The 13,220-nt window shown below is 43.3% G+C and overlaps 2 protein-coding genes across 3 annotated transcripts in view; one reads left to right on the top strand and one right to left on the bottom strand.

Annotated features, from left to right (window-relative positions):
- Positions 1–13,220, top strand: part of gmds (GDP-mannose 4,6-dehydratase) — a 221,983-nt gene that overhangs the window by 15,268 nt on the left and 193,495 nt on the right. The gene's annotated exons all lie outside the window — the stretch shown is intronic.
- Positions 4,164–7,135, bottom strand: LOC117560531 (zinc finger BED domain-containing protein 1-like). Of its 2 annotated transcripts, none has more exons than XM_034237436.1 (8): positions 6,739–7,135; positions 6,449–6,647; positions 5,823–6,370; positions 5,471–5,615; positions 4,912–5,143; positions 4,681–4,818; positions 4,521–4,598; positions 4,164–4,420 (listed from the first exon to the last, which is right to left on the bottom strand). In XM_034237436.1, the coding sequence occupies exons 1-8, from the start codon at positions 7,010–7,012 to the stop codon at positions 4,292–4,294; spliced, it is 1,743 nt and encodes a 580-aa protein (XP_034093327.1). In that variant the 5' UTR covers positions 7,013–7,135; the 3' UTR covers positions 4,164–4,291. The 2 variants fall into 2 exon arrangements, with proteins under 2 accessions (XP_034093327.1, XP_034093328.1); XM_034237437.1 differs by having other exon boundaries at positions 4,527–4,598.

Here is a 13,220-nt window from a genome sequence, read left to right as displayed (position 1 = left end):
TTTCTGGCACAGGAAGATTATGTTATAGGACATTAACGATAAAACCGAATATTGTTGTTCTATTTTTAGACACATCTCGCGATCGACTGGGAATCTCCCCGCGATCGACCGGTCGATCGCGATCGACTGGTTGGGCACCCCTGCCCTAGAACATTTAGATTTGTGCAGGTCTATGCTGTCTGGTGCATTCTCTAGACTGAATTATAAGATGAACCACCACAATATTGTATTGTACAATTTCAATTGTATTCTTCATTTCACTTTGTTTGTTCTTGTTTGTGTTTGCTCGCTTGCATGCCCTGCATAGCTATAATAAATACTTAAGTTGTTGATCAAGACACTTTCTATCTGATGAAGGCAAATGCCTTCCCAGATGTAAACAAGTAGAAAACATTATATTCACTTATAACTACCAAAACAAACATTATTTACACTATTATGACCCCTGTTAAAAATGTTTGTAATGTTATCTACTTTAAATTGGTCGAACGAATCCGGAAGCTGACCGAGCAGACCCGAGCAGCAGTCGAGAGGAGCCGAGCGCATCCGCGAAGCACACAAAATGGCGACGTCAGAGTTCCCGTTAGCCGGCAAAATCTAAATCTCTTCGGTCAAAATGTCCGGTCAAAATAATTTCCCTTTAGCGCAATACCGCTTCAGTTGCGCCACTTATGTGACAGACAAAAGAGTATGTGACAGACAAGAATAGTCAATTCTAATGTCTAACACTTAATGTGGAGAAAGAGATGTCCTGGATGGGTTGATTGTGCGTTGATCTGTTGGTAATGCCTCGGGGTTCCGGTGGGCATGTAAACAAATGCACAATGCTGCGCTATACTTTGTGGCCTGACCCAGTTGCATAGCGACACTTATTGTTTAGGTGTCTTTTAATAAGCAGGTAGTCATATCATTAGCTAGAACTAGCTGGATCTGATCGATATGGACATAAACGTGAGTAAAGTCTAATCTGGCGGGAGAGAGAGAGATCAGCTGCTGCTGACGAGTCGACACGCAGCTTTGCATGATCACATGCAGCGGTGAGCGGACAAAACACACACTTCATGTTAGAATATCACACGTAGCTATTTTAATTACCTCTCAAACTACCTAAACTAGTTATAGATATGTTTAGTTTTACTGTCGGGTCACTCATCACTGATCCACGAGCTGCATGATACTGGCATAATAGATTGCCCGATCGGGCAACCAGCAGGTGAGGCTTCATTGCCCGAGCTAAATACTAGATGGCCCCGGGCCATCGGGCAGCCCTTAATGTCGAGCCCTGCCACCTGATATTTTGATGTAGACGAATATGCTTTTTTACTGTTCTGCCCTCACTGTCGTTATGAGTACAGATATGCAGACAGATAACTCCTCGACAAGTGGCAAGCGTTTATCTTCTTTAATAAGATGTTTACATCCACAAGTCAACAACTGAAAGAAACACAATATACATTGAAATTAGACACTTAGCTGTGATGCAGAAATATATATACAACGGTTAATTATGTCACAAACATCACAAAATATGCATATAAAATGTTTACATGCAAAAGTGCTGTGTAATACACACTACAAAACATGTGCTAACCATATATCAAACATCAATGAATAGCAATCTACTTAAACATTGAAACCTCAAAATAATTGTTGATATCCTCTTAAGAATTTGTACAAAATCCAAACATACTTACAAGCAATGCTTTCAACAACATAGCAAAGAAGGATGGATGTATATTCAAACAATGATATTCTCCTCTCTGTCCCTTTCAACCACGACTCACATGTGGGTATCACTTCCTATGTTTTTAATGTAAGTCTTTCCCATTGGCTGGTACTAACAAAAGAAGAAGAAACAAAAAGCAACAGCACCACCTGCTGGCTGGAGTAAGACGGCGTCTTAGACAGCACAAATACTATAGATAACTAATCAGGAGTATTATTTGCATATATTCAATTATCGCTTGATAGCCTCCTAGTAGTACTACCTTTATTGGTTCCTAGCTTTGCACACCTAAGTCTAAGCGACCGGACATATTCTTCATAAAACTAATCGATTTAAATAAAACGAGGCCACGCTTTATTAACTCGTGCGCACGAGTTAATAAAGCGTTCGCACGAGAAGGTATCTTGTGCGAACGAGAAAGTAAAACGTGGCAACGTTTTATTTATTTTTCTCTCTATGAACCCTCCAGGGCTCCGTAATATTACACACACAGCAGATGTGAAACAACATTTGCTTTTTATTTGGAGTGGCATATGTGACCAGCAACTCCTGAGGGAAATATCTGAATGTTTAGCTGCTAAATGCTACACTCTGATCACAACTTATGCTGTTATGCATTATCTGTGTCTGTCTGCAGTTTGATGCCATGGACAAATTCAAAAAAGTTGTGTTTTAGAGCTTTTTTTGCTGTAAACGGCTGCCTGTTTCGGATTGAATTGGAGCTAAGAAAATAGTAGGAACACTTAGAAAATGTTAGCAGAAAGCTACCATTAAGCTGCACAGGACTGTGTGGAACTACAGAGTTGGGGGTGACACCTTTCACATCCATGCAGTCATTTGAGTCATTGTTGGGAAGGCAAGTACCAAATTGACTTTATGACTTACTGTTGCTACTGTGGTGTGGAACATTTATCATTTTAGAAAAGGTCAGTGTGACTTTCACCTAAAGCAGGGGTGTCAAACTCAAATACACAGTGGGCCAAAATAAAAAAATCGGTACCAGTCGAGGGCCGGACTGGTTCAATATTTATTGCAAAACTTATTGAAATTAACTTATTGCACATATCAAACCTGGAACTAACAAAGCTTAAAGTATTGCCTATAAAAACAACATTACACATTAAATAATCAGTTACATTCATTTCTTATGGCTCTATCTGCAGCTTTTCCAGAGTCATTTCTTATGATTACATTTTTCCACAAGCCAACAACAGCTTAAAAAAAAAACTATTTCCTTCAAAGCAAAAACCAAACATGCCCTGTTGTCGCAAGAAAAAAAGTGCAAAAGGAAACATCCATTGAAACTCAGTTTGCTGCTCTGTGATGCACACTAAGCGAGATACTTGGCATCTCATCTTGGGTGCAAGTTCATCAATGTTTGGGGTCAGGACATTAAATCTACCAAGGGCCTGATTTGGCCGCCGGGCCTTGAGTTTGACACGTGACCTAAAGGATCAATCAGAACCCGAACAAAGCATCTCCATAGAGGAGTGGTGGCATGGCAGAACTGGTCTTACTGGTGCATGACATGAACATGATGGTGAAATGACAAAACTAGAGTGATGATGTTGTCAAGGATGTTTGCTATCATGTTACTCTATGGCTTCCATTGTTGTAGTTTCTTTGCATGAAGTGTGTTAAGTTGTTTTTCATGGTTACAATGGAGAAAGGACCAGTACCCATAATTCACGAAAAGCAGACCCTGAAAGTCAAATATGCCAAAGTCCGTCAGTGGGGTTTAGCGACTGAGGATAACACATTGATTGTAGTAAGGAAGTTCAAAAAGTGATATTTTTTTTCCATCAATTCTAGATTGAGTTTATGCGATATTGTCAGTGGATATTTGCTTGACACATACAGATGGAGCGCTTCATTTCAGACGCCTACCCGTGCGGGTCCGTGATCGGCCCAGGGTGGGCCCCTGCTGAAAAGGAAAACCCCCCCGCAGGACTTGAAACGCCCCCTTGATAAATACATTTAATTATAATGAAACCAGCTGCAATGGATCATGGATCCACCAGGGGGAGCCGTGATTAAAAAGCTGCCACACTGGAACTCATAAACAGCTGATCTACAGGTATCTGATATAGCGGATATTTGTTAAGATCCATATGTCACGGATAGGATCATATTCTTTGCTAAATAAGAGACATGTAATCATTTACTAAACATCCCCATGTTTTTATTTAACAAAATAATGTTTAATTCACGTTGGCGTAAGTACAAAACCATCGCTATGTTTTTAGATCAGGAAATGCATCCAGGCTCAAACAAACGATTTTCAATCATCATCCTCACGATCATTTAATGTACATATGTTCGAGAGTTGAAATGAATGCACTAAATTTAATCTACGTGAGTTTACAACAACAAAAATAATCGCTTTGTTTTTATATCACATCCGACCGGAGGAAAATGCAGCACGGGTCTGACTACCGATCATCCTAATCCCACGGGCAAACAATAATATGTACAGTGTTAATAGTTTACTGTATTATTAGTAGGGTTGGGTATCGTTTGAATTTCCACGATTCCGATTCCGATTCTAGTTTTCGATTCCGATTCTTAACGATTCTCAATTCTCAAGTCCTGGATGGACATGGAATTCTGCTGTGGTGTCACCTTTTGGGCATCCTCATCAGCAAACAGCTCCTCCAATGGGGTCATTTTGGGGTTTTTGCAGGGATGCATTTGCTAAATGAATAAAGAACAACATATCACACAAAAGGAAACTTCCATTCAAAGCATAGATCATGATTAAGAAACCTCGCATATATATTTTTTGCAAACATACACTTACATTCTCCTCTGCCTCACTCTCCATTCCTTCCATGTTCTCGTCACCATCTCCTCCACAGTCTAGATCTGTTGACTACGGATAACAATTGGCATTATTTATGATCAAAGATTTTAATGATTGAGGAGACATTATTTGTTCATGAATAACATTTCACCTTCTCAGAGTCGGTCAGATTTTTGGCCAGGAACTTCCCCTTGATCCGGTCCCAGACAGCAGCATCATCGTCCATCTTTTGTTTGAAGCGTGGATCCAAAGCAGTAGCCTCTTCCAGAAAGCTCCTGATTTCATCACTCTGAACACAATTATTGAAAATGTAGGATTAAGTCATGAATATAATTATTTAATGTATTCTTCATTAACTTCTTTATAGCCTCAGTTATTTTACCTGGTAACGCTTTGACAGATTTCCCCAAACTTGCTTTTTAAGGTTGGACACAAATACTGTGTCCCCATCAGTAACAGTAAAATGCATCTCAAGCTTTTTGAGAATGGGCAGAATCTGTCCAGATGTCGGGTTCTTTTCCGAAGAAACGCAGAGGGTGGACGTGTACATAACCCTCATCAGTCTGATGAAGTCCTCTGCCCGCCTGAGGTCTTCGTCAGTGAACCGGGCAAGTCTGAGTGATAAAGAATATTTGTATTATTAACTATAAGTTACAAATATTACATTTTAAACAAAAACAATTCTGTTTGACAAGGGAACTGCTCCTCTTTAAATCCATCACTTATCCACACTAATCAGTATAGTTTACATTGCTAGCTACTTTTCAAGTCATCTACATTTGCATTACCACATGCTTATAGTGACAGCTCTCTGCACTAGTTCTGGTGGCTAGACAATCACTTGCCTGATAATGAAGTATTAGTGTTTTGTATGAGTCATAAGCTACTGGATGCCATTTTCTTTTGGATCCATAAAGTAGCTATATTTTTTACCTTTTTACCTGTCCCTCTCCATAGGCTTTCTCAACCGTTGATCCAAGCTGGCTGCCTGAATTGCTGGGTATTGCTCGAGAAATCTCTCCAGCATTAGGTGGAGAGAATTCCAGCGAGTTCTCACATCAAGTATGAGCGAGTGTTGATGCAGCTCTGACAAACAAGAAAATCACAAATACTTTAACATATGGGATTTCAATTTAACATGGAGTAGTTATCATTTGACATGTATGTTTTACATAGTTTTTGAAATGTTAATACCTGAAAAACGCATACAGTGCTTTGTATTGAAAAAAACAAGCATTATTTAATTAAATACAATTCACAACAATCAAATGAATGTAACTCAGTGAGTCTTACTTAGGATAGCCTGCTTCTCCTGGAGCACGGTCTTAGCCATTGATGACCTCTTAATCCACACAACAAGTGCACGGATCTTTGCTATCCATTGAGACATGATGGCCAATGAGTAGAGACTCTGTGCTGCCAGATTCAAAGTGTGAGCAAAGCAGCCCAGCTTCACAAATTGGAGCCTGTGTATGGCTACATCCATATTTGCAGCATTGTCAACTGTGACTGCCACTATTTTGTCAAAAATGCCAAAATCTGTCAAGACATCTGCAATCTCCTCTGCTATGACGATTCCTGTCTGGGCTTTGTAGACAGCCTTGGTTTGGAGCACTTTTTGCCTCATTTTGCCTTCCACTAAATAGTGTGCTGTGACAGTAAGGTAGTGGTCTTGCGCAATACTAGTCCAGCCGTCAGATGTGAGGGCAACATGGCTAACTTCACTAAGCTCAGTGATTATATTTGACTTTTCAATCTCATACCAAGATGGTATTAAGTGATTTGTCAGATAATCTCTGGTAGGGGGGGTGTAGTTGGGGTTAAGAGTAAAAAGCATGTCCCTGTAAACACAAAAATGATATTGTTATTGTGGGTGAGGTCTGGGCAGCTAGACAATTTGTATAATTGTCTTTGCGTACCGAAATGTAGGTGCTTCTACTTCTGAGAAGGGATGCAGCCTTTTCACCACAAAAGCGGTGACTTTTCTGTGGCACTCCTCACATTTCTCTACTGTCATCTTTCCCTTTGCTGCTAAGGTGAATGGGTTGACACGGGCTGGGACGGGCTTTTTAGCTTGAGCCGTTGTAGCCGCGCAACTACGCGACCGCAAACTTTCATCTACAAAAATATAGAATATCCACACATTTTACACACAACCTCTCAAACAAAACAACCATCCTTTAGTTTTGAGTGATGTTAACTTACATACCTGATTGCGAGGGCTCCGCTGAGGGAGTGCTCGGTGTTGGTTGAGCCGGGACGACAGCGGAAGACGACGGTGGTTGTGAGGCGGACGGAGACTGGCGAAACAGGTTGAAAACGGTACACTCCTTGATCTGTATACCGTGCAGGCGAAGGTGTTTCGTCATATTGGTCGTGTTCCCTCCTTTGGAGGAAATACGTTTGGAACAGGTGTTGCACTCTGCCGACCCATTGTCTTTCCTAACAAAGTGAAGCCACACTTTAGAGCGTCTACCGCTCATGGTGGTCCCAGGTTAAGCTGTGTAGAAGTGTAGGTACAACGCTACATTTCCCGCCCCAGTAGGCTACGGAGAGCGGCGAGAGAAATTTCCTCAGGCATCGAAAAGCGGAACCGAAATTCACATTTCTAAACGATGCCGTTGGAATCGAAATGTTGGAACCGGTTCCGGTTCGGAACCGGTTCTCGGTACCCAACCCTAATTATTAGTGTCTAATATTACTGGGGATTTCAGAATGGTACTGGATTTTGATTTATTGTATCGGCTTCATATCGCAATATATTCCCGAAGTCTGAAATGCAAAAATGTCCCACATTAGGGCAATTCACCCTACATTTAATCATTCAAACAAAATCATATTTCGTTTCTTTTTAACGAAATAAATGTGGTTTAATCCACATAATTTACTGTGTTAATTGTTTACTATAGTATTGTGCACATTACTTTTCGCTGCTTGTTGCACCCCTGGTTAGAAGTAGGGATGCACGATATTGTTTTTTTGAAACCGATACCGATAACTTCCTGCTTCTCAAGACCGATACCGATAACCGATAATAAAAAAATCTTTACGCCACTAATTATTTTAACGCGATTAACGCATGTGTATTTTTTTTCCTTGGCCGCCCCGTAGTTTCAGAGCGCATCGAGTTTAAAATACCATCTACATGCTGACAGCCCCGTTCCTGTCTCCCGCTTGTGGCAGACCACACTTCCACGCTCACCGGCAGGCACCGACTGGCCATCTGGAGGACCGGGAGGGTGTGTATGTGTGGCCCGAGCGAGCGAGAGAGAGACCTTACGTGCATTGTTGTTGTTAGCATCTGGTGCTAGCTAGCTGCGCTAACGGATATACGGAGCTGTTTAAATGAAAACAGAGGAGCGACATTTCGCCACAACTGCGCCGAGCACTTGACTTTATGCAGGCAGCCAGACAGTGGGACATTGTACGAAAAGTGTGCGCAACATGATTGCAGCTCCGGTTCGAGCATATCCCTTGAGTTGCGTCACAGCCAGGCATGAGTTAGGGAGCGCTGGATTTGTGAAAAACTCCCCTCTTCCTAAACCACTAATACCACAGTACTGGCAAAACGGGAGGAGCAGAGTCAAAAACAAGCGCCCCTCATCCCAATCCACCCACACCGCAGTATTTTTTTCTTTGTTTTACTCAAAAGATATATTGTATATTATCGGGGCTATTAATACTGGTATCGGGTTTATCGGGATGACGTCATAATTCCTAATATCGGACCGATAATTATCGTGCATCCCTAGTTAGAAGCTAAACTGCATTTCGTTGTCTCAGTACCTGCAATATGTGCAATAACAATAACGTTGAATCTAATCTTGAGCAGGAACAAATGTATTTAGGCTACTTAGTACATATCTGACATAAACGATTAAACACATTTGTGCATTCTTTATACCGAGTCAAGCCGAGTCCGGAGGTGGCGGCACATTAAAGTGTGCACCTGATTGTTTAACTTGAAGGTGCCTGATGACATTTAATCATTCAAACAAAATCATATTTCGTTTATTTTTAACGAAATAAATGTGGTTTAATCCACATAATTTAGGCCTACTGTGTTAATTGTTTAACTTGAAGGTGCCTGATGTGAACATTTCCAGAAGAACTCTAGCTTGAATGGCCTTTGTATGTATACAGTAGGCCTACAGTATAGCCCAACCATGTACACCTTCCTTTTTTCCCGTCCAAATTTTGAATTGGATAAAGGTAATGGTTATCGATGGTGCTTTTATAGTCTATTGTATAATAACTGTGTGATTTATATTGCTTTTCAAATGCATATGGCCACCCATTTACACTGCTCTTCCCGTCAAGAATATGAATAGAACTTAGTTAGATCACTTTACATTTCTGCAAATTAATTTTTAATCACACACGTCTCCCCACGTCTCCCCGTCCCGAAAATGATAAATAAAATAAAAAGAGGAGACAATTTTCAAGTTCAGTTTTCAACGTTTTATTTAAAATAACTGACATAACAGACACCATATATGGTGTCTGTTATCTATCTGCTGCGGAAACCAGGACGAGCTATTTCGGGATCTGTTTTTCGGGGGCTCCTCAGTCTCTCATTTACCCGGCTCCTGATCTTATGCCACTGGTCAATGTTCAGATTTGGGAACCAATTGGAAACATAGGACTCAATCTTTTTCAACCTCTTGACGGGAAAAAAGGAAGGTGTAAATGGTTGAATGATGAATAAACAGTGAGGAGGGGTACAGAATACACTAGATATACACAGCAGCCCAGCCTGTGAGCAGTATGAACACCAATGAGCGCTCGGCTCGAGATACCAGCGAGTCGAGAGAGAGAATGATATCTGCATTTTCTCTTTTGGTTTCATTAGGACACACCCTGGGGATTGTGTTTACAAACATTGACCAGACCGTTCACCAGCCCCCACCCCCCATGTTGCCTATGCTGTCCTGTGTTGCGAACTCTTTGTTTAAAACGAATTGGCCATCGGAATGTGTGGAGGAATTCTCCCAAGGGTCACATTCCACAGCTCTCCCCCCCCCCCCCCCCCCCCCCCCCCCCCCAACTCCTGTGATCTCCCATCCCCCAGTCTGTAGGTTTTTGTTTGCATATTTCTATGCCGTAATTCATACTGGTCCTCTCATACCTCATTCACACCAATGCAACTCCGGTTCAAGCTCCGTGCTAGAGCTTTTCGGGTTCAGAACCAGTTCTTCGGTTTAGCTCTGGCTCTTTTCACACCGCCCAGAGTCCGACTGGTAATGCGTCGTTGCGTCATCGTTTGCGTCATGACGTAACCGTTTGCGTGCCTGCTTCATAAAGCCAAACCGCGCAGATGAAATCAGTTGCATTCATTTCTTATGGCTCTATCTGCAGCTTTTCCGGAGTCATTTCTGTGGTTTAGTTATATTCTTATTAAAAAAAAAAGTGTACCCGTGCCAATAAAGTTTTTTTAAAAACACAACTGCTTCCGAGGTCTGTCTTATTTCTTAAGGTGGACTGAACCATGAGTGCGGAGTAACGTTGTATCTTTCATTTAAATGAACTGTAACCTTCACATTACATTACATTTAGCTGACGCTTTTATCCAAAGTGACTTACAATAAGTACATTCGACCAGGAAGACACAACCTTGAAGAACAGAATCATATAAGTACATCAGGTTTCATAGAGCCAAACATTTCAAGTGCTACTCAACTGGCTTTAGATAAGCCAGTCCTTTATTAGTATATAAGTGCTTTGTTAATAAATCTATCGCTCGAAGTGGAGTCGAAAGAGATGAGTTTTCAGTTTGCGCCGGAAGATGTGCAAGCTATCTGCTGTCCTGATGTCAATGGGGAGCTCATTCCACCATCTTGGAGCCAGGATAGCAAACCCACGTGTTTTTGCTGTTGGGAACTTGGGTCCCCCTCGCAGCGAGGGTGCAGCGAGTCGTTTGGCTGATGCAGAGCGTAGTGCACGCGCTGGGGTGTACGGTTTAACCATGTCCTGGATGTACGAAGGGCCAGATCCATTCGCAGCATGGTAAGCAAGTACCAGTGTCTTGAAGTGGATTCTAGCAGTTACCGGAAGCCAGTGAAGGGAGCGGAGGAGCGTAGTGGTGTGGGAAAATTTAGGAAGGTTGAAGACCAGACGAGCCGCTGCATTCTGGGTGAGCTGCAGATGTCGGATGGCACATGCAGGTAGACCAGCCAGGAGGAAGTTGCAGTAGTCTAGGCGTGAGATGACGAGAGCCTGGACCAGAACCTGAGTCGCTTTCTGAGTCAGCTGGGGACGTATCTTCCTGATGTTGTAAAGCGTGTATCTGCAGCAACGGGTTGTAGCAGCGATGTTTGCAGTGAAGGACAGGTTGTTATCTAGGGTCACACCCAGATTCCTTGCAGTCTGAGTCGGGGAAACAACTGAGGTGCCGATGTTGATTGTTAGGTCAAGAGTGGGATAATCTTTTCCCGGAAGGAAGAGTAGCTCAGTCTTGTCAAGGTTGAGCTTGAGGTGATGAGCAGACATCCACTGAGAGATGTCAGCTAGACAAGCAGAGATGCGTGCGACGACCTGGGTCTCTGAGCGGGGAAAGGACAGAATTAATTGGGTGTCGTCAGCGTAGCAGTGGTATGAAAAACCATGCGGGCTAATGACTGATCCGAGCGAGTTTGTGTACAGGGAGAAGAGGAGGGGACCAAGAACAGAGCCCTGAGGGACCCCTGTAGTTAATAGACAAGGGTCGGACTCGGACTCTCTCCAAGTTACCCTGTAGGTACGGTTTTTGAGGTATGAGGTGAGGAGGGAAAGTGCAGGGCCTGAAACTCCAAGTTCTTGGAGAGTGCGAAGGAGGATCTGATGATTCACCATGTCGAATGCAGCAGACAGGTCCAAAAGGATGATGACAGAGGAGAGGGAGGCTGCTTTAGCAGTGTGCAGTTCCTCAGTGACAGCAATGAGAGCAGTTTCTGTGGAGTGACCTGCCTTGAAACCAGACTGGTGCGGATTCAGAAGGTTGTTCTGATGGAGATAACAGGAGAGTTGTTTAAAGACAGCGCATTCAAGTGATTTAGACAGGAACGGGAGTAGAGAGACAGGCCTGTAGTTTATAACATCTGACGGGTTGAGAGTGGGTTTCTTTAGGAGAGGGTTTACTCTTGCCTCCTTGAGACTGTTTGGAAAGTGACCAGAAGTTAGAGAAGTGTTGATGAAATGGGTGAGAAATGGTAGAATATCAGGAGCGATAGTCTGAAGGAGGTTTGAAGGGATGGGGTCCAGAGGACAGGTGGTAGGGCGGGCAGAGGTAATGAGGGTAAGAACCTCACTTGGAGAGAGAGGGGAAAAGGAGGTTAGTGTGTGGGTGGAAGGAGGGTCTGGTGACCCAGCGGTGAGTAAAGATGAGTCAGAAAAAGAAGAGCGAATATCATCAACCTTTTTTTCAAAGTGGGTAACAAAGTCGCTTGACAGAAGTGAGGAGGGGGGAGGGGCTTTTGGAGGGTCCAAGAGGGTGGAGAAGATGGGAAATAGTTTTTTGGAATAGGAAGATTGGATCTTATCTTGAAAGAAAGTGCTTTTTGCCTGAGAGATCGAAGCAGAGAAAGAGGAGAGGAGAGCCTGATAGGTTAGGAGGTCGTCACGGTGTTTGGATTTCCACCGTTTCCGCTCTGCTGCCCTAAGGACGGTTCTATTAGCACGCAGTGCATCATTTAGCCAGGGAGCAGGAGGGGACTGACGAGCCTGCCGAGATGTGAGTGGACAGAGAGAGTCCAGAGTGGATGAGAGAGTAGAGAGGAGAGTTTCTGCAGCAGAGTTTGGAGGTAGGAGTTGGAACGAGTCCGAGGAAGGGAGGGCTGAGAGCACCGATGAGACAAAGGTAGAGGGGGAGAGGGAACGAAGGTTACGGCGGACAGGTGCAGGATGAGAAGAGATTAGTTTGTTATGTTTGGAAAGGGGTAGAGAGAATGAAATGAAGAAGTGATCGGATGTGTGGAGCGGGTTTACAGAGAGGTTAGAAGTAGCGCAGTTCCTTGAGAATATGAGATCAAGGACATTGCCAGCTTTATGAGTCGGTGGGGATGGAGACAGTGAGAAAGCAAAGGCGGTTAACAGAGATGTTAGTTCGTCTATCTTCCCTGTCTGGAGGTTGAAGTCTCCGAGAAGTACAGCGGGAGGGCCAGTTTCAGGGATGTGTGAGAGGAGATTATCTAATTTCTCCAAGAAGTCCCCCAAGGCGCCTGGTGGACGGTAGAGAACAACAATGGTTAATTGTATAGGATGGGTTACTGTGACGGCATGGAATTCAAAGGTGGAAGGAGTGAAGTTAGGTAGCTTGAAGAGGGAAAAGCTCCATTTGGGAGAGAGCAGGAGACCAGTGCCACCTCCTCTGCCAGTGGGTCTGGGTGTATGGGAGAAGGAATATGCTGTGGAGAGAGCTGCTCGGGTGGATGTGTTGAATGGAGTAATCCACGTCTCAGTGAGAGCAAGGAAATCCAGAGACTGCAGGGAGGCGTAGCCAGAGATGAAGTCAGCCTTAGGAACAGCTGACTGGCAGTTCCACAGGCCGCCTGAAACTAGATGTTGGATCTCAGTGGAGCATGTGGGATAGATGAGAGCAGGCCGGTTATATCGATTAGGAGATACACGGGGCCAGTGATAATTGCGAGAAGACACATGAACAGGAATGGAGAAAATACACATGATTATAGCATGAGGGGCTAGAAAACTAAAGAA

The sequence above is a fragment of the Gymnodraco acuticeps genome, unplaced genomic scaffold (assembly GCF_902827175.1).
Source record: "Gymnodraco acuticeps unplaced genomic scaffold, fGymAcu1.1, whole genome shotgun sequence".
NCBI lineage: Eukaryota > Metazoa > Chordata > Actinopteri > Perciformes > Bathydraconidae > Gymnodraco > Gymnodraco acuticeps.
The sequence above is the reverse complement of the archived record's forward strand: the minus strand, read 5'-3'. Positions and strand labels throughout refer to the sequence as shown.

Coding starts and splice junctions, on each gene's coding strand:
- LOC117560531 (XM_034237436.1), bottom strand. CDS start 7,012: ATGAGCGGTAGACGCTCTAAAGTGTGGCTTCACTTTGTTAGGAAAGAC. Junction 6,371..6,448: donor GTAGAAGCACCTACATTTCG/GTACGCAAAGAC, acceptor TTGTGTTTACAG/GGACATGCTTTTTACTCTTA. Junction 4,819..4,911: donor ATCTGTCAAAGCGTTACCAG/GTAAAATAACTG, acceptor AATTGTGTTCAG/AGTGATGAAATCAGGAGCTT.